This window comes from Bos javanicus, chromosome 5 (assembly GCF_032452875.1).
Source record: "Bos javanicus breed banteng chromosome 5, ARS-OSU_banteng_1.0, whole genome shotgun sequence".
Taxonomy (NCBI): domain Eukaryota; kingdom Metazoa; phylum Chordata; class Mammalia; order Artiodactyla; family Bovidae; genus Bos; species Bos javanicus.
Window position 1 is genome coordinate 58391268 of NC_083872.1, and position 21768 is coordinate 58413035.

General features: G+C 37.4%; 1 protein-coding gene, 1 long non-coding RNA gene and 1 pseudogene across 2 annotated transcripts in view; 1 reads left to right on the forward strand and 2 right to left on the reverse strand.

The window, feature by feature from the left end:
- Positions 1–21768, forward strand: part of LOC133248857 (uncharacterized) — an 89374-nt gene that overhangs the window by 21334 nt on the left and 46272 nt on the right. The window lies entirely within an intron of this gene.
- Positions 8069–10795, reverse strand: LOC133248615 (olfactory receptor 6C4-like; annotated as a pseudogene).
- Positions 17744–18801, reverse strand: LOC133248616 (olfactory receptor 6C2-like). The gene has a single exon (XM_061419010.1). The coding sequence runs from the start codon at positions 18680–18682 to the stop codon at positions 17744–17746; it is 939 nt and encodes a 312-aa protein (XP_061274994.1). The 5' UTR covers positions 18683–18801.

Here is a 21768-nt window from a genome sequence, read left to right on the forward strand (position 1 = left end):
TTAATCATGAAAAAGCATACTTATGAAAAATAAGCTTATAGGTTTTACTCTGGAAACACATCAACTAAAAATACAAAGAAAAATTAAAAGAGATACAAGTTATTGAGTACAGATCTCCCTAGACTTACAATGATGTTATGTCCCAATAAACCTATTGTAAGCTGAAAACGCATTTCATCCATCTAACGTACTCAACATCATAGCTCAGTCTGCTACTGCTGCTGCTAAGTCGCTTCAGTCGTGTCGGACTGTATGCGACCCCAGAGACGGCAGCCCACCAGGCTCTCCTGTCCCTGGGATTCTCCAGGCAAGAACACTGGAGTGGGTTGCCATTTCCTTCTCCAATAGATTTTTTTTCTTATGATAAAAGCTTTTTAAGATAGACTCTCCTAACAACTTTCAAATATACAATACAGTACCAATAACTATAGTCATCATACTATATAGTACATCTCCATAACTAATTTATTTTATAACTGGAAGTTTGTATATTTTGGCTCTCTTTACCCATTTCTCCTAGCTCCATCCCCCACCTTTGGCAATCACCAGTCTGTTCTCTGTATCTATGAGTTTAATTTTATTTATTGATTTACAAAAATTTTTATTAGAGAATAGTTGATTTACAGTTCTGTTAGTTTCAGGTGTACAGCAAATTGACTCAGTTATATATAAACACATATGTGCTCTTATTTAGATTCTTTTTCCATACAGGTCATTACAGAGTATTGAGTAGAGTTCCCTGGGCTATTCAGTAAGTCCTTAATGGTCATCTATTTTACTTTTTATTAAATGTTTTGTTTTGTGTTAGAGTATATCCAATTAATGTGATAGTTACAGGTAGACCAAGGCAAAGGGACTTAGCTACATATACACACACACATATACACATATATGTATATACATGTACATATATGTATAAATACACATATATACACATGTATCCATTCTCCCCCAAACTTGCCTTCCATCCAGGCTGAAACATGACATTAAACAGAGTTCCCTGTGCTATATAGTAAGTCCTAGCCTGGAGAATCCCAGGGATGGCGGAGCCTGGTGGGCTGCTGTCTATGTGGTCGCACAGAGTCGGACACGACTGAAGCGACTTAGCAGCAGCAGTTATCTATATTATATATAGTAGTAGTGTGTACATATTAATTCCAATCTCCCAATTTATCCCACTCCCCCTTACCCCACCTGGTAACTGTAAGTTTGTTTTCTATATCTGTGACTCTATTTCTGTTTTTTAAAGTATTCATTTGTACTTTATTTTTAGATTCCATACGTAAGGAGTATCATATGATATTTGTCTTTCTCTGCTTGTCTTACTTAAATTAGTATGATAATCTCTAGATCCATCCATATTGCTGCAAGTGGCATAATTTAATTCTTTTTAATGGCTGAGTAATATTCCATTGTTTCTATCTATCTATATACACCACATCTTCTTTATTCATTCTTGTGTCAATGGACATTCAGTTTGCTTCCATATCTTGGCTATTGTAAACAGTGCTCAGCGAACACATGTAAGAGAGATCAAGCATTATTTGTTTTTCTCTGTCTGATCTATTCCACTTAGCATAATGCCCTTAAGGTCTCTCTATGTTGTTGCAAATGACAAGATTTTCTTCTTTTTTATGACTAAATAGTTATATATATTTTCTTAATTCATTCATCTGTTAGAGGATACTTAGGTTGTTTCCATATCTTGGCTATTGTAAATAATGCTGCAATGAATGTGGGCATTCATTGAAAAGGGCACAGGCACCTTTTCAAGTTAGTGTTTTCATTTTCTTCAAATAAATACCCAGAAGTGGAATCGATGGATCATATGATTTTTTTAGTTTTAATTTCTTGAGGAAACTCTATACTGTTTTTCATAGTGGTTGAATATAAATTGGCTTGCTCCTAATGGCTTGCCACCCCAAACCAAAAATCACTAAATTGCAATAAAACAGGCACTTCTATCAGTGTCATTCAACTGTCCCAACCCCCCAAACTTCTTCACTGGAGAGGCTTTGGCTACCTTACCTTGGTCCTTTTGGAGTCCCTGAATCAGTCATTGTTCGTGGGTTTCTGCTGCAAAAAACTGCCTTCTCTGGCTGCACATTTCACAGCCTTAGGATGGCAACTGTTGGCTGTATAGTGGATCTTTCTTGGAATAAGTGCTTTTACAAATCCTGAACCTTTGACTCTGCACCCAGTTGTTCATTATGCCTTGGGTCTTTGAAGCACCACCCCACAAACTTGGCATGGCCACAAAGGCCTCATTATTCAAATGAAAATGCTACTTAGAGAGCCAAACTTGGGCCTTCTGGCAAATCTCACCCACAGGAGGAAATGATCTCCATGTCCTCAATCCTTTGCTAGATGCAGTGGTGCCTGAAGAGGTCACCCCTCCCCCATATCCATTGGTCATTTGGGGAGCCTCTTGGGATTAACTGAGTGATCAGGAAATGGAATTTGCATACTTTACAGATTCAGCACCAACATCACACAGGATGAAGCCCACTGAAAATCTTCTGCACTAGGACATCCCTAATCAAAGGTGGGACCCAGGGGTCAGCACAGTAATTTTATTTATTTATTTTTAATTTATTTTAATTGGAGGCTAATTACTTTACAATATTGTAGTGGTTTTTGCCATACATTGACATGAATGAGCCGTGGGTGTACATGTGTTCCCCATCCTGAAACCCCCTCCCAGGTCCCTCCCCATCCCACCCCCTCTGGGTCATCCCAGTGCACCACAGCACAGTCATCTTAATATTGGAGGATGTGATGGCCAACAATTGGCCCCTTCACATTTTTATAGACTCTTGGTCTGTTGCCGACCATGTAGTCACATGGTCTGGCTAATGGCAGCAACAACAATCCCTTATCGAAGTTGTTTCACACTCTCCTTTGGGGTAAAGAACTCCAGGAATTTCTTGCATCACAGATACCCAAAATGCAAATCAAGGTTGCATACTAAAATTCAATTTTCAGGGCCTCATTACAAAGCACAGGCTGATAAATTAGCTTGGATTTCTGAAGTACACACTGGTACAGTCTCAGATCTGATGCCACTAATCTCTTCTGGTGGGCCCATGAAATGCCAGTCCATAGTATGGCCTCTGCTTTCAAGGCCTGAGAAGAATTAAAGGGACTTCCCTTTTCCAGTGGGATCATAAGATAGCACAGTGACTAATCCATGCATCTTATGAGGGAAAACGTGCCCCTGCCTATATAATGGAAGAAGATTATCTCCCTGGGGGATGGCCCTTAGCCAGTGGCAAATAGATTTATGAGGCCACTGTCTCCCTCTGCTGTTAGTTACTATTCTTGGATCATGGTAGACACCTGGAAATAGTATTCCCCTCTCCTTCCAGACATGCTACCATTGAAGCCACAATACCAGACCTCAATGAGGCTTTTCTTATACTTTTACTAAAATGAGCTAAAGCTCTTGTTGGTAGTTTGTCAAGAGACTATGCTAGAAAATGGATGAATTAATGAATGATCTCAAGGGAGCCTGACCCAGAACAATGTTGCCCAACACGTTTCTTTGTTCTACTGATGATAAGAATGGTCTCTCTGATATTCAGCACAAATTGAGTATGTTTTCCCACTTTGTTAGCCTAAATATTGAAACCATTTAGGTCATCAGAGTCTAAATTGAAGGTGACCACAGTCCTTGAGACTTCAGATTCTGCCCCTGCTTCAGCATGGTTGCTATCCTGTGGTCCATTGCATCTGGGCTGACTTGTTGGCTGCTGCCAGCTCTCAAAATCTGTGTACTGCTGTTCACTATTTAGCTCTCAGTTCTCTAAAACCTGATGAAAGGAAAATGATCCTTGTTCTAATACTCACATGCTGGTGATCATGTACTGGGGACCCTTGCTGATTTGCTACCTCCTGGGGGTGTGCTGGTCCTGTCTTCAATATCCTGCAGTGGATTTGAAATCCAGGTCCCTCAGACTAGTGCACTCTGCTGTGATCCTAAGGAAAAGGGTCCTGGCCTTTGGGGAACCACAATTTCCTACAGTGGCAGCCTTCCATAACAACTCTAGTGGGAAGGTGTTCTAATGCGGTTAAGAAATAAATTCTTTTCAGTGTGATCTCTAGACTTAAAGCACTCTAGTCAAGGCTTCCCTGGTTGTCCAGTGGCTAAGACTCTGAGGTCCCAATGCAGTGGGCCTGGGTTCGATTCCTTGTCAGGGAACTAGATTCCACATACTGCAACTTAAAGAGCCTGAAGAGCCTGCATGTCACAACTCAGACTCAGTGCAGCCAAATAAATAAATTAGTAAATAAATATTTACCAAGAAAAAGCAATCCAGTCAAAATTCTAGCAGGATTTTTTGTAGATATAGATAAGTTGATTTTAAAACTTACATATAAAGAAAGGCAAAGAAACTCAGATAGTATAAACAATTTTGAAAAGAATAACAAAACTGTAGCATCCACACTATTTAATTTCCAGCCTGTAATGCAAAATAGATAATTTTTTTGGTATGTGTGTGTGATCAGTTGGTTCTGTATTGCTGTTGAGTGGGCTGTGATCATACACTGTTTTCAACAGTAGTCATTTCAATATCCTGCTGCATGGATCTTGTTGATTTCTTTATATTAGATAACCCAGTTGCTGAATCATTTGCCATGGCATATACTGCATGACTTTTACAATCCTGAAGACCACATATTAGGTACTGTAAGGCAGACAAACTTAGATAAAGTTTACTATTAAAGTTTGCAAATTGTCATTGTCCTAGATTTCTAAATCTGGGCTACAAAAGCATGTCTTTGTTTTTTGTTTTTTTATTTGATTCTACCTTAGATAATTATATTTTAAAATATGGATGTAGATTGTTTAATTTTGTAAAAATAATTTGTCATTGTACAGCAGGATGTGTTTACAGTGGTACATACATTCTCTTAACTGAAGGAAATCTAAGGTTGTTTTGCCTTGATAGTTGAGATAGTTTGTCCTTATGTCTAAGTAAAACCATTGGAGGAGCTCCATGAAGCCCTAGATTCCTTATTAATCAGACATTCCACTGACATTGGCACTATGATTGGAGCTGAGCCTATTGAGATTCAGAGCAATCTGTTTAAATCTCTTTCCCAATTTTTATAATACTTTTTAAAACCAGAATCCAAAGAAGTCTTAAGGCCAACCATGGAAGATATAATAGGAAATCACATTATGCACCATCCTTGCAACATTCTTGTCCTCCAAGGTAAACATAATACCATTGAGGAAATAGCTCGACAAATTCAAAACTCAGGATTAACCAATGAAGAAGAGGCAAATATGGGACCAATTATATGAACACTAGTTTATTTATTTTCATCTCCACCTCTCAAGCTTGTCCTATAAAAATTGTTCAACTACACAAAGCAAACTTTTTCTCCTGTGGATCAAAATGACTGGAGGACTCTTGTAGCAATCATAGAACATTCCAGGAACGATATGTACACATTTTATATGTGTACTCTTAGAGTCTGCTTACTTCGAGGGGACCAGACATTCACTGGTTTGCCACAATCCAATCTTTATAAGCTTATGGGAATGATTATAAAAGATTTCCAGAATTTCATATTACCTACTCTCCCAGTTGATGATATATGCTAGGTAAAGGCTCAATTGTTGGTGGGTACAACTCACTTCATCTTAAGGCATTTTTCTGGACAATAATACCTGCTGTATTTGTAGCATCTGAGATAATCTTTATCCAAGAATAACCCTTATCTGTGGGTCTCAGGAATTGTTCCTACATGTTGAAACATCTTATTGTTTAATTTTATGATACACAAATGTATTTTGAGTCTTGGTTTTTGATTTATTATCTTTTTGTAATGTTCTCCCATTGTTGTAATTCTTGTTGAGTGGTTATAACCCATTTTACTCTTAAAAATTACATCTCATTTCACATTTTAATCCATTAACCAACAGTGAATATAGGACAACTGTTGAACATACACAGAAGGCCATTTGTACAGATGGAGTAGGAGGATGGAAGCCTTAGAAGTGAGGTCTTTAGAATGCAAGAGGACTCGATAGAATGTTTAACAGACAAACATTTGAAAATAAGATATGGCAAATAGTGTTAAATAAAAAGGTAATTATGTGTCACTAGACAATTAAAAAAGCTGTTCAAGAAAATAATGTAATTGTATGGTACCACTGTATTTATTGAAGATGGAAATGGCAACCCACTCCAGTATTCCTGCCTGGAAAATTCCATAGATAGAGGAGCCTGGAGGGCTACAGTCCATGGGGTTGCAAAAGAGTTGGACACGACCGAGTGATGGAGGCAATTGCTTTAAAGTGTTCAAAGTCTCCCACCTGTGCATTTAAAATACAATTGATGTATAACATAGGGATCTGTCACCCAGTGCTAGGTGACAACCTAGAAGGGTGGGATGCGGGTGGAGGGGGGAAGATTTAAGAGGCAGGGGACGTATGTATACTTATGGCTGGTTAATGTTGTTGTATGGCAGAAATCAATTATCCTCCAATTAGAAATAAATTTAAAAAACACAATTGAGAAAGCTTTTCAGAAGAAATCATAAGACACTAATTTTAGGGAAAATATCAAACAGCACAGATGGTGGATTATTATTATGAAAAGAGGCACAGTGAAATGCTTCCACTTGCCAGGCAAGTAGATTCAACATTTTTCTTGTTCTCATTATTTCCTTCAGTGTCTACCTTGCATGTCTAAGACTTTAATTTCTTTTAAAATTAGGTATGACAGTCTTTTCCTTCTCTACATGACCTCTAGTTGTCTGGCATTACTAGATTGAAATAATTTTGAACTTGACTTATAAAGCTTTGAAAGTATAGTGAACCTTTTTAACACTGCCAATTCAACTGCTTTGCTTCCAATTCTGACAATTTTTAAGCCTATAATTTTTGACTTCCAGGGGGACGTTTTACTTCCTTTTCTATATCTCTTTATTTCCTTTCTCCCTTTTTTCCTTTCTCCTTCCCTTCTTCTTTTCCACTGTCTCCCTCCTCTTCCTCCTCTTTCATCTCTCTGATGGCTACTATTGGCAGACTTTATTTCAGAATATCCTTGATTAGAAACTATTTTTCAGACTGTTTCCTAAGTCTGTGCTCTTCAATCACTCTGAGATAAAAGCCAGACATTTATGTCCAAGCCTCACTTGTTCCTTGGATAGCTTGCTCAAATTTACCTTTAAATTAATCTTATATTTCACATGTCCTAAAGCTGAGTCCATTGGCACACTGATAAACAAATACTTCTCATACATTTATTTTTTCATCTGTGTTTCAAAACAAACTTGATTAAATATAATTTGTAAGTATTAAGCTGACAAATGTTTTTCTCTTGAATCCTTCATTTGATTTATGGCTTTATCAACCATGCAGTCTTCCATGCTGGAAAACTTTCTCATTTCTGTCCACTACATTGCTTGGATTGAGACTGTAATTGTGTCCTTTCTCTCTATTTTATGGACCATAATGAAACGTTTACTATTGTTTGTGAATGCTATTCTTGACTAATTGCTTGTCACTCATCTTGTATGTAAAAGTTAATTTATTCACTGCTTTATTATATTCCTCATAAAGCAAAATTGATATATTACTTTCTTATAATTTCTCTTGGCTCAGTAATACTTAGTTAACTCTTAAATGTGCAATAAATATCTTCACTACTGGGCTCCTACCATTCACTCTAAATTAATATCCTCCTACTGTTCCCATTATACACCATTTTGCCTCTCAAATGTCTCAAAAGTGAGAAATCAAATGTCTCAAAAGTGAGAAATCATGATATCAAGAGCAAAGTTGTCTCAAATCATTTTTTATACATCTCATTTATTTCTTTGTAATAGCATTTATTTAGTTTCATTATAATTTATATGTTTTTATATCTCTCTATGATACTGGCCTGGAGGTTCTTAGAAATTTGGGAGCTATGTTTCTTGTATTTCTATTCTCAGTGCCCAGAATATCCTTTGAAACATAGTCAACACTTATTAGATATGTATTAACTCAATTATTTGTTAATTTTATTAATTAAAATAATAAATTATGATTATTAAAATTTTGTAATTTTTTTATGGTGTTCTTAAAAGCTTGCTTCACCTGCTGATTCTTTAGGGTATAAATAAAGGGGTTCAACAAAGGGCTAACTGAAGTCATGAGCAGAGATATTTCCTTGTCGAAATTCCCTCCTTTTTTTGGTGATGGGTTCATGTATAAAAAGATGCAGCTGCCATAAGAGAGTGAGATGACAATCATGTGGGAGGAACAAGTGGCAGAAGCCTTTGTCCTTTGCTGGGCAGAAGTAATCCTCAGAATGGTCCTGATAATATATGTATAACAAAGTGTCGCGCCGCGCGCCTGCGCGGGCGGAAAGCGGGGGCGGTGCGGTGACGCGCGGCGCGGGCGGTCCTCGGGAGCGCGCCGCCCTCAAAAAAAACCAAAAAAAAAACACACACAAAAAAAACAAAGTGTCACCAGCAAAAGAGTAGCCACCAGAGTCAAAACAGCTAAGAAGATGACTACTAATTCTAAAAGTCTTGTGTCTGAGCAGGCAACCTCTAGGAGGGGTCTATAGTCACAATAATATTGATTCAGAACATTGGAGGCACAAAAATCCATCTGGCTTATCAGGATAATTGGTGGCAAGATAGCCAGGGCTCCCCCTAGCCAGGAGCAGAACACACGTTGTATGCAGACTCTGCTGCTCGTGATGGTCAAGTAATGCAGGGGTTTGCAGATGGCCACATAGTGGACATAGGACATAGAAGTCAGGAGGTAAAACTCTGTTGCTCCAAGGAGTATAGCAAAAAAATACTGAGTCAGGCAGCCAGGAAAGCTGACAACTTTATTTCCTGTTGTCAAGCTGGTCAGAAGCCTGGAAATAAAAATGGATGTGAAGGAAACTTCTAAGAAGGAGAAATTCTGGAAGAAGAAACACATGGGAGTCTTGAGGTGAGGGTCTACCAGAGTGAGAATGATGATAGTCAGATTTCCTAGGACACTTAGCAAGTAGGCGAGGAACAGAGAGGTGAATATCACCACCTGGGTTCAGGTTGATTTGTGAGGCCCAACAAAATAAACTCAGTAAATGTGGTTTGGTTTTCATTGCTGACCTTCAGTAGATCTAAAGGGAAAAGGGAAGGTCAGTGATCAAAACTGGAGTTTCTCAGGCTAGGAAAAATGAAGTTAATTGCAACCAACAGAATCAGGTCATATTATCAACTCTTCATCCAAATTGGCCCAAAGTGGCATCCCACTGGACTAGGGATGACTCATTGGAAGACCCAGGGTTCCTATGTAAGTGGCTTCATTCATAAAGCTCTTTTTTGGAAACTGAATATTTTAATGGATCAATATTTTCACATTAAAACATGAATGAAAATGATTAAACACAAAGAATGATCTAAAATACACACAGGAATGATGTGCATAGAGAATTCATATAATGGAGTTAAAAACAGCAAAACATAAAATATTGGTTCAATTAATAAAGCTTTTGTCATTTCTCCTATTCCTGGGTTCTTAACACAGACATGTCACACAAGAATGACTCTGCCTGTACATGTCCTTACTTATAAAATATTCATAAATTTCCTACATTTAAATAATTTTATCTGATTTTAGTTCTCTATGTCTTTTTTACTTCTATGTTCTTGGTATAAATTTTTCTCTTTGTTCTTCTTTTCTCTTCTTTTTGTGTTCTCCTTCATACACTACCCAATACTTCATCATATATGTAGCTGACTCTCATCTCCTTCACAGTCTAGTTGCCTGGTTTCCTCTTTAAAGTAACCTGTGGAAATTCTCCCAGTACAGGCAATGTTACAAACCCCCAATCCAAAGCTGTTTGTTTTTGTTACCTTCCTGAACTTTTTTCAGATGAACGTCTATTTGGCCTTTAAGATTATGAGACTGTTTCAGAATGCTATCATTTTATACCATAAGTTTTTTCCTATGTCCAGTCTTCTGCCATCACTAAATTGTATTGATATGCATTAAGCCTTATGCTTTATGGGCTTCCCTGGTGGCTCAGATGGTAAAGAATTTGCCTGCAATACAAGGGACTTGGTTTGATCCCTGATTCAGAAAGATCCCCTGGGGAAGGAAATGGCAACCCACTCTAATATTCTTGCCTGGAGAATTCCATGGACAGAGGAAATTGGCAGGCTAGAGTCCATGGCGTTTGCAAAGAATTGGACACGATTGATGACTAACACTTTCACTTTTCACTTACACTTCATTGCCAGAGTCTGCTGGGCACTGATTTGGCATACAACTGGGGAGAGAGATATTGTGGCGGTCATAGGACATAGCTCCCAGAATGGATTTTGCTCAAAGTTTTGAAGACTGCTGAATGGTATCTAGGAATAGAGGCTAGTTATAAATCTCAAAAATATGTGTTTCCACTGTTCGTAGAGCACAGAAATGAGGAAATTGATGCCAGTATTATTGGTTATAATTGTTCTTTGTAGATATATTGGTAGTCACTAAGGAAGGCAAACTTGATAGTTACATGTTTTTGCACCTGTAGCCTTATCTGATTAAAAATATTCTTGTGGCAAAGGACATTTTAAGGGATCCTTTAATCAACCTGTATGGTTAGTTAGAAAAGTCATATACTTTCAGACATCACCGATATCCCATGATAGCCATACATGAATATTGAGAGACCAGGTAAGGTGAAACCTGAATCTGGTTTTCTCAGATCTGGATCTTATTTCCCTGGTTGTACTCACCTGAAATTTTTAACAGTGGCTTTACATTTTCTTTCAGAATTTCACAATGGTAAAATTTCATGGTCTATGTCCACTAATGATTCCATCAGTGATTTTGGAAACTAGAAACATAAAGGGCTTATACTGTTCACAATTTGAATGACTGTGGTGGTCTGTTTACCTGGTTGATACTAAAAGGTGAATCAAATGTGAGATTCACATATGAATCTACAAATAGCAAAAAATTAGCATAATTTATTTGTATTGTCTTGCCTTATCCTGCCATGCTCTTTCATGGAAGTACTCAACCTTATAAGGCTTAACTAAATAGAAGAGAATTATTTTCTCTATTACTTCAAATAATTCAAATTAGATTAAACTTCAGTTCTTGAGAGACAGGGTTCTACTTAACAGGGGCTAATAGCATACCAAAAAACTATAAAAAGTAGCAATGATAGGATTAAAAAGGGGGACTGATCAGACTGAAAATACCCTAAATTTTCTGATTTGTAATAAATTATGTTGCTCTCCTTAGAAGCCAGGATATGGACTTCCAGGTTTTATCTGTTCCTTTTAGAGAATGCACATGGGGATCAATTTCCCTAAGAAGCTAAAAGTGCCCTGTGGACTCAAGTTCAGAGGTGTTAATGAGCATCAATAGTTGACAACTTTGTGAGCAAGTTGTGGACACATATTTGAGAGAAGAAAGGCCAAGGAAACTATGTTAAAAGTACAATGAGAATATCAAATTATCACATTGTATGTCTTAAAAGTTACTCAATATTACATGTCAATTATATTTCAATATATTTGGGAAAAAAAGACCAAAAAGAAAAAAAAGGTACAGTGAGAGAGTCAGCTACAGCCTAAGAATCTGAGAGAGAAGATGAGAGTAATGAAGTGAGACCTTTGAAGATGGCTAGAAAAATTACCACTCGGTTATCACTGAAACATGCTACCACATTGGTGACACAATTTGAGGGTCATTGAAGAGCCCCACATTCTGAAAATACTTTGTGAATCATTTTTCTAAAATCAGCACAATTAGGGGCTCTTTCATTTGTAGGAGTGTGAGTGGCCCTGTACAGTACCTCTAAGTTCATTAAAAATTAAGCCATGTCTCAAATTATGATTGTCATTCATCCACCACCTGCCCCCAAATATAATAAAATATTATCTTATTTTCTGTCCATTTTTTTCTTCTTGTTCATCTTTTTGATATTATAAGATATTATAAGAACGAAGTACAAAGATTATACTCAAAAAGGAAAAAAAAACATATGTTGTGAGAAACTTCATTTTGGATAAATGTTTGTGTTCTCAGAGATTTCAAAAGATAAAAAAATCAATGACAATACTAACACCACAAACATTAATAGCAAGGCCAAGGAGCAAATTATGAATAACTGTGCTATTAAGTGATCTCTACTTCTTTTTGAGTAGGGGGTGAGTCTGTTACATGAATTAACTTCTTCAATTATCTCAGAAATCTTTTGAATCTGGATTTATTTGTATCTCCATTTATATATGAGAAAATTTCAACAAATTATATTTCTTACATTTACAATTTTATTTATGGATCCTTAAACAATATAGCTTTGTGTTGCCTGTTTTCAACCTTTATAAAAATGGAATTACATTGTATGTATTCCTTCGTGTCTCACTTCTTTTGTTCAGTTTTATGCATATAGTTAATTTGTGTTGCTGCTGATAGCTGTGACTCATTCATTTGCATTATAATATTCCATTGTATCGGAGAAGGCAATGGCACCCCACTCCAGTACTCTTGCCTGGAAAATCCCATGGATGGGGGATCCTGGTGGGCTACAGTGCATGGGGTTGCAAAGAGTTGGACATGACTGAGCGACTTCACTTTCACTTTTCACTTTCCTGCATTGGAGAAGGAAATGGCAACCCACTCCAGTGTTCTTGCCTGGAGAATCCCAGGGACGGGAGAGCCTGGTGGGCTGCCATCTATGGGGTTGCACAGAGTCGGACATGACTGACGCGACTTACCAGCAGCAGCATTCCATTGTATGAATCTGCCACCATTTATTCATTTAGTTATCAGGGATTTATTTTTCATTTTGGAAACACTATGAAATGCACAGTTCTACTGACACATGTATTCCACAAGTGGAATTGCTCGGTTATTGGGTATGTATTATTTCAACTTTAATAGTAATGCTGAATTGATTTCAAAGTGGTTGAATTGTTTACAATATCCAATTGCTCTCTGCTCCATAGCTTCCTTACTTGGACTTCAGATTGTCCATGTTTACCTATCTGATTATATGATGTAGAACTCATGTGATCTTAATTTGCTTTTCCCATGATTGTTAGTGTAGGTGAAGAATTTTCTATAACAATATTAGCCATTTATATTTCTCTTTTTTGAAGTCCTTTTTCCAATCTCTTGCTCACTTTTTTTTAATTGGGCTATCAGTCTTTTCTCTATTGATATGTTGGAATTCTTTATATATTCTGAAGATAAATACTTTTTGGATTATATGAGTTGCAGATATCTTACTATTTTTCACTCTGTTACTGATTTTCATTTGTGAACAGATTCTTAATTTTAATGCAGTCAAATTTATCAATTTTTTGTTGTACCTAAGTTAAGAAAAAATTTCCCTAACCCACTACCATGAAAATATTCTATATAATCTTCTTTAATTTTTTGACTTTCAGGTTTATGTCTATAATTCATTTGGAATTGATTTCTTCTGTAATTGATATCCAATTTCACTTTTTCCCATATAGACATCAAATATTCCCAGAGTTGTTTGCTGTTAAGACTGTCCTTTTCCATTTTAGTGATAACTTTATCATAAATTAAGGGTTCACATATATATGAGTCAATTTCTAAGTTCAATTATCTTCCATTGGTCTATTTGTCTATTCCTACAACAATAATATGCTGTTTTAAATAACTAGGGCTTCCCTGATAGCTCAGCTGGTAAGGAATCTGCCCAAAATGCCAGAGACCTGGGTTCAGTTCCTGGGTTGGGAAGATCCCCTGGAGAAAGGAAAGGCTACCCACTCCAGTATTCTGGCCTAGAGAGTTCCATGGACTGGATTGCAAAGAGTTGGACATGACTGAGCAACTTTCACTTTTTCACTTTAGAATAATTAGTGATCTCTGATAATTTCATTTTGTTATCCTTCTTTTAGAGTGTGTCATTATTTTTTATCCTTTGTAACTCAGCAGAAATTTTGCCTATCAAGTATTACAAAAAAAAATCTATGAAATCCTTACTGAGATTGCATTATACCTATAGTAAACTTGTGAAAATTGGTATCTTTAAGATGTTTTGTTTTCTAGCCCATAAGTACGGTACAGCCATTTATTTGAATCTTTAAAATGTCTGCAAATAGAATGTTATCTTTTTCTCCAATAAATCTTGCATATATTCATTCACCACTATTTGATTTGTAAATGATGTCTTATTTTAGTTTCATCTTCTACTGGTTTGTTTTTGGCATATAGATAATACAATTGATTTTTGTATGTTGATGTTATACACAGTAACTTTAAATTGAAACTAAAGTATGGAATATAATACTAATTTATTGTTGATTTTTAAATATTTATTTCTATTAATTTTATTCTTAAATGTACACCGAGGTATTCTAGATCAGAGGCAGATTTCATATTTACCTCTCAGGTCAGTTCAGTTCAGTTCAGTTCAGTCACTCATTCGTGTCCGACTCTTTGCGATCCCATGAACCACAGCACGCCAAGCCTCCCTGTTCATCACCAACTCCCAGAGTTTACTCAAACTCATGCCCATTGAGCCAATGATGCCATCCAACCATCTCATCCTCTGTTGTCCCCTTCTCTTCCTGCCTTCAATCTTTCCTAGCATCAACGTCTTTTCAAATGAGTCAGCTCTTCGCATTAGTTGGCCAAAGTATTGGAGTTTCAGCTTCAATATCAGTCCTTCCAATGAATATTCAGGACTGATTTCCTTTAGGATGGACTGGTTGGATCTCCTTGCAGTCCAAGGGACTCTCAAGAGTCATCTCCAATACCACAGTTCAAAAGCATCAATTTTTCAGCACTCAGCTTTCTTTATAGTCCAACTCTCACATCCATACATGACTATTGGAAAAATCATAGCCTTGACCAGACAGATCTTTGTTGACAAAGTAATGTCTCTGCTTTTGAATATGCTGTCTAAGTTGGTCATAACTTTCCTTTCAAGGAGTAAGCGTCTTTTAATTTCATGGCTGCAATCATCATCTCCAGTGATTTTGGAGCCCAGAAAAATAAAGTCAGCCACTGTTTCCACTGTTTCTCCATCTATTTGCCATGAAGTGATGGGACCAGATGCCATGATATTAGTTTTCTGAATGTTGAGCTTTAAGCCAACTTTTTCACTCTCCTCTTTCACTTTCATCAAGAGGCTCTTTAGTTCTTCTTCACTTTCTTCCATAAGGGTGGTGTCATCTGCATATCTGAGGTTATTGATATTTCTCCCAGGAATCTTGGTTCCAGTTTGTGCTTCATCCAGCCCAGTGTTTCTCATGATGTGTTATGCCTATAAATTAAATAAGCAGGGTGACCTCATACAGCCTTGATGTACTCCTTTTCCTATTTGGAACCAGTCTGTTGTTCCATGTCCAGTTCTAACTGTTGCTTCCTGACCTGCTTATTTACCTCTCAGTAAATAAATATGGGGCTTTCCTAGTGTTTCAGACAGTAGAGAATCCCCCTGCAATGCAGAAGACTCCAGTTTGATCCCTGGGTTGGGGAGATGCCCTGGAGAAGGGCAACCCACTCCAGTATTCTTGCCTGGGAAATCTCATGGACAGAGGAGACTGGCAGGCTACAGTCCCTGGGGTCACAAAGAGTTGGGACATGCCTGAATGACTAACATTTTCAACATTTGATGAGTAGCTATGTAATCCTCTGATCTTAAGAAAGTGCATCTGATTCTACCTTTATTAGTAAACCTTTATTAGCCCACAGGACAGAGGAACCTGGTGGGCTACAGTCCTTGGGGTCTCAAAGAGTTAGACGTGACTGAGCGACTAACACAAATAAATAATAAGCATATTAGATCTCCTCACCCTAAGTCTAATCACTGCAGTGACATGATGACAGCCAAGTCAGATATCCTGTGTGAGCAATTCTAAACCCACAGGCAATGCATGCATGCTAAGTCGCTTCAGTCGTGTGTGACTCTGTGCGACCCCATGGACTGTAGCCTGCCAGGCTCCTCTGTCCATGGGATTTTCCAGGCAAGAATATTGGAGTGGGTTGCCATGCCCTCCTGTTGGGGAATCTTCCCAACCCAGGGATCAAACTTGCTTCTCCTATATCTCTGGCATTGGTAGGTGGGTTCTTTACCACTAGCGCCACCTGGGAAACCCATAGGCAATAGATGAGGAGAAATAATTCTCCACTTATAAAGGAAAAGGAGGCAGTTGTCCGCTCCCTTCCAGAAAGGGTCTTCTCTTTAGCCATTTGATAGGTAAATAAAATGTCTCCAGTAGTCAGATAGATCCATGCAGGTCTTAGCTTTTACAATTTAGAGATGGCAGCCAAGTTCCTGAGTTTCCTTTTTCCTTGATGTGTAAAATAATTAGGGAAACAATCCTAGTCTTCCTGGAACCTTGGTGTTTAACCTAAAGACAGTATTTGGCTGTAACCATTTGACTTGCTAGGGGAGATAGAATTTTTATTATCTTTTTGGATCAGAGCAATTAACTAGCCAAATGGCTGCAGACCTAATTCTTAAGGCAGGAGAAGAGTTGGAAATTGGCATTCCCAACTGCCAGTTAGCATTCCCAAGTGCCAACGAAAAGAATTAACATTTACAGGAACCATAAGAAATCCAGGGAAAATTCATACTCCCACATTTACCTGAATACTCTTCTAGACTCATATATCTGCCTTTCATTCTCTAATGTTTCTTGATGAATGGAACTTTCCTTACTGTAAAATATTTCAGTTTACCATACTTTAAAAAAGTTATTTTTTTAGGCTTTTAAAACAATGGTTAATGCTTTCTGTTTTTAGTTTAAAAAAATATCGTTAGCCACATGGAACTCTGTTCAATATTCTGTAATAACCTAAATGGGAAAAGAATTAGAAAAGATTAGAAAAAAATAGTTACATGTGTATGTATAATTGGTGGCGAGGGAAATGGCAACCCGCTCCATTAGAGTTGGACATGACTAAGCAGCTAAAACAACAACCACAGCATATGTATAACTGAATCACTTTTCTGTACACCTGAAACTAGCAGAAGATTGTTAATCAACTATACTCCCATATAAAAAAAATTCTTTACCCCTAGATCATGGAAATATTCTTCTAGTTTTCATCTATAAGATTTATTATTTTTCTTTTCACATTTTTAAGATTAGAGTCTGATCATCTATTAAGAAAAAAGCCTTAAGGTGTTGTAGTTAATTACCATAATATGTTGTCTTAGAGATACAGTCATCAATATCAAAGTGGCAAACAAGCACATACTTGACAGAAAGTGTATCCTAGAAGGAAATAAATCTGTGCATATGACTTCACAAATAATTTTCCCTTTTGAAGACAGCTTTATTGAGGTATAATTGATATTCACATATTTAACATATGTGCAAAGTACATATTTTCACAGAAATTCACATTATTTAATGTATACAATGAGGTCAGACATATTCATACACCAGTGAAACCACTGTCACTGCTGCTCCTGGGAGATCTGGGACTCGCTTAGGACATATCAGTCAGTAAAAGAGGAGTAGCTGAGCACCAATATAATAGTACATTGATATTGCTTACATTTCTTGGTTCTGTAAGTAACAGACATATGGTTATAAATATTTACAGAGAATTTCCCCCATGTATTCCTGGAGATAGGTTGAGCTAAAAGGATTATCAATACATGTATTAATGGTAGGTACTAAGTGTAACAGAATGAGGTTGTGGTGTATAAAACCATGGCTAACATACCATTAGAGAAAAATAAATGAATACCAAGGAATACTTTTACAATTTTTTCTTTTGTACTCAGTAATCATTTTAGTCATTTGAAAAGGATGCAACCCTTTTGATCATGTCTTTGAAAGCTTGTACCACTTGTTTGTTCCTCAGAGTATAAATGAAAGGATTCATTACTGGGGCAACAGAGGTGGTAAGAACTGACACCACTTTATTAATAGCTACCCCTTCTTTTGCATGTGGTTTAATATAGATGAAGATGCAGGTTCCATAAGTGATGGAAACCACAATTAAATGGGAAGAACATGTAGAAAAAGCCCTTTTCCTTTGCTGCACAGAAGGGAATCTGAGAATGGTCCTGATGATGTGTGTATAGGACATGATTACACACACCAAGGTGAACAGGAGTGTCAATACAGCCAGTACAAAGACAAATCGCTCTAGGAACTCTGTGTCTGAGCAAGTAATCTTCAGGATGGGAGCAGCATCACAGCCAAAGTGATCTATGACATTAGAGTCACAAAACTCAAGCTCAAAGCCCATGCCAAATGGTGGGAGGACGATGATTAGAGCAATCATGTAACAGCCAATGAGGAACTTAATGCAGACCGTGTTGTTCATGATGGTCGTGTAATGCAGGGGTTTGCAGATGGCCATGTAGCGGTCATAGGACATGGCCGTCAGAATAAAAAACTCAGTCACAGCCAGGATAACAACAAAAAATAATTGAGTGGCACATGCATTGTAGGTAACAGTGTTGTCCCCAGATGCCATTGTGTAGAGGAATCTGGGAATGCAGACGGTTGTGAATGACACTTCCAAGATGGAGAAATTCCGGAGGAAAAAATACATGGGTGTTTTGAGGTGAGGATCTACCAGAGTGAGAGTGATGATGATCAGGTTCCCAGCAACACTCAAAAGGTAGGTTAGAAGCAAAAAGATGAACAGCAGAATCTTTAGATTCGGGTCATCGGTTAGTCCCACAAGGATGAACGTTGTTATTGCTGTGTAATTTTTCATCCCTGATTCCTGACAGTGGTTGTGTCTGTGTGTTAAAAAAAAAGAGAGAAATTAGATCAGAGAACTAGACTGTTACATGAGTTAGCAGAGGGATGACATGAAATTCCTAGCTAATGTTAACTTAGTTACATAAGCCAAGGTTTTATTTTATTTACCTGTGAATCAAGAATGCTATTTTATTTACCTGTTAATAAAGAATGCTATTGGAGCAGGGGTTAATTAATCATTATTGCTACTGGATTCTCACTGCTGAGCATTGTACTGGATACTAGTCAGAAGGCTCTACTAAAGATTCTTATTACTATATCAATGTAGTATTAATTCAATAGTAAAGGAATTATTTGGTTAACAGCCTAATGGAAAGGAAGCTAGGCTTTATTATCAGTGTTAATGAACAGAAAAACACTGTCATAAAAATACACATGGTTTGTAATTTCCTGACAATAAAACCTCAAGCTGTGCTGTCATCTTGGTTCTATGTGGGATACAGGGGTGACTACAGTTAAGGTTGTGAAATTAAATTTTTTCTTCTCTCTGCCTCTCCTTCCTTGCTTGTGATGATAATCCACATTCTCCTCTAAAGTGCCTCACATCTCTCTGCTCTCTTCCCTTTTAAACCACACAGATGTATGCTCATAAGTCTATTCGAAAGATAGAATCAGAGTAATTTTCAAAACCTTACATAAGATCCATTTCTCTGTTTACAATCACTCACTGGAGTTCCAGAACCCTTGGAATAAAAGTCAGACTCCTTACTCTGGTTTATAAGATACTTCATGATCTCATTGGTGTGAAATGCTCCTAATTTTTGTCTAGCTTAGCTGTTTGGGTCTTCTGTTCCTTGAAGATGCCAAATTATTTTTCATTTCTGACCTTTTGCCATTTTCTCTCTTCTAGAAATGCTCTGTTTGCATTCTCGTGTGACTGGATCTTATTTTTCAGGTGCCAGCTTAAACATAATCCCCTCAAAGTTGCATCTCTCAGGATCCTATATGTATTTTTTCTGCCTCCAATGTCGTGAGCACTTTCTCTGTTTATTTCTTTTATTATCCATTTACTTTTTACTCTACTTGATAACAAGTTCCGTGAGAACACAGATGGATTTATTTTGTAAACCACTGTAAACCCAGGGCTAGATTTTTTTTCCTGGCACGTAGCAGATATGCAATACAAGTTTACTGAGTGAATGAGGCCGGGCATTTTGTCCTCGATGATTGATTGACTAGTTTCATTTAAAGTGTAACTGAAAAGTTACATCATTCATTTATCTTTTAGCTTTAGTCTTAACTTAAGGATCTCAGTGTATTGAGGCAATTCTAGGAATCATAAAGATAAATGATATATTTTAGTCATCATCTCCCATGATTACACTAAACTACATTATCTGTACCTAAGATCTAATAAGAATTAATCTTTTAAAGCTACTTGGGGTTAACGGTGGTGTCTTGAAGGAAGGATTGTTGAGGGAAGGAGGTGGCTTGGTGGCAAGGTTTTCACTTTGTTCATCTCTTTGCCTCATTTTCTCAGAAGGAACTTGGCCGAGGAGAATTGTCACCCAGTCCTAGGTCTCCTCTGAGAGAGCCCATCTGGGTTAATTATAAGATGTAGGGATGGGACTTCCCTGGTAGTCCAGCAGGAGGATATGGGACTTCCCTGGTGGCCAAGACATTGGGATATGGGGATATGGGTTCGAACCCTGGTTCAGGAACTAAGATCCCACACGCTGCAGGGCAACTGAGCCCATGCACCACAACTACTGAGCCTGTACTCTAGAGCCTGCAAGGCACAATTGCTGACGCCCATAGACTCTAAAGCCCATGCTCCACAACCAAGAGAAGCCACTACAACGAGAAACCCACACACCACAACTGGAGAATAACCTCCGCTCAGTGCAACTAGAGAAAGCCCACCCACAGCAATGAAGACCCAAAGAAACTTAAAAAAAAAGAGGTAGGGGTTAAGACTGGAAGTTCTGGAATAAAATAGATACCAGGGCTTGATGCTTGGGTTCACACATGGTCATGAAACTTTGGAAAGTTCAGTAATGGGCTCTGTTTCCTGGTCTGTGTCATGCAAATAATAATTGTATGTTTTTCAAGGGTTAGTATAAAGATTAAATACATGAATTCTTCCAGGCTCTTAGCATCCTGCCTGGCATAGAACAGATATCAAATACATTCTATTCACTCTATTTCTTCTTCCAGGACCTACTGCCTCTCCCTGTGTTCACATACCATCTCATACTTTTCCCCACTTTATCCCTAGATTTACCTCTCACCTCTTACTGTATTCTGTATACATATTTTAAGTTTGCTATTATCTTTGAGATTAAATACAAAATTATAAGGTCCTCTTAAGTTCCATGAATGTAATATTCACTGATAAGTCTGTTTACATGGAAGTAATTCAACTATATACAATGTAACATGTGACTTATTCTCTCTGAATCTCAAACATTCATGATCTATACTGTTAATACTTTCTAATGTGATTTCTTGCCCAAGTCTCTTAATTCAAACATTGTTCCTTGGGATATTCACTTCCTCTCAGTAACTGCAGCTTTCATATTCTCTCCTTGTCCTAGGGTCCTCTTGTTTCATTTCATTGTACTTGAGAACTCCCCAGAAATTCCTCCAACTCATTTATAAGAAATCTCTTTATGGCCTCTACATGTTGCCTTATCTCTTTCTCTTTGAACTATTGCAAAGGAACAAGAGAGAGAGAGAGAAAAAAACAACAACAACAAAACAAAACCTTAGTCAAATGGATGCCAGGTTACAGTAAATGAAATGGTCAAGGACTTAAGAGAGCTACATAAATTGAGATACAAATCACCTTAATAATTATTTTAGCCTAATTGTAAAGATAGAAATCAGAGGGTTAGCAGTCACCAGGCTCACTAGGAGCAAAATCTAAGGAAGAATCTCAGTTTTCTAAATCTTATTTCTATGCTTTTTTTGCACTGTGCTAAATTTATGAGAGAATTTCAGTTTTTTTTTTTTTTGGTTTCCCTGATTTCCACTCACCCCTTAGGAAGTTTGCCACTTCTAATGTGTGTGTGTTTTAATCTTCCAAGGGTACTCAGT

Coding starts and splice junctions, on each gene's coding strand:
- LOC133248616 (XM_061419010.1), bottom strand. CDS start 18,682: ATGAAAAATTACACAGCAATAACAACGTTCATCCTTGTGGGACTAACC.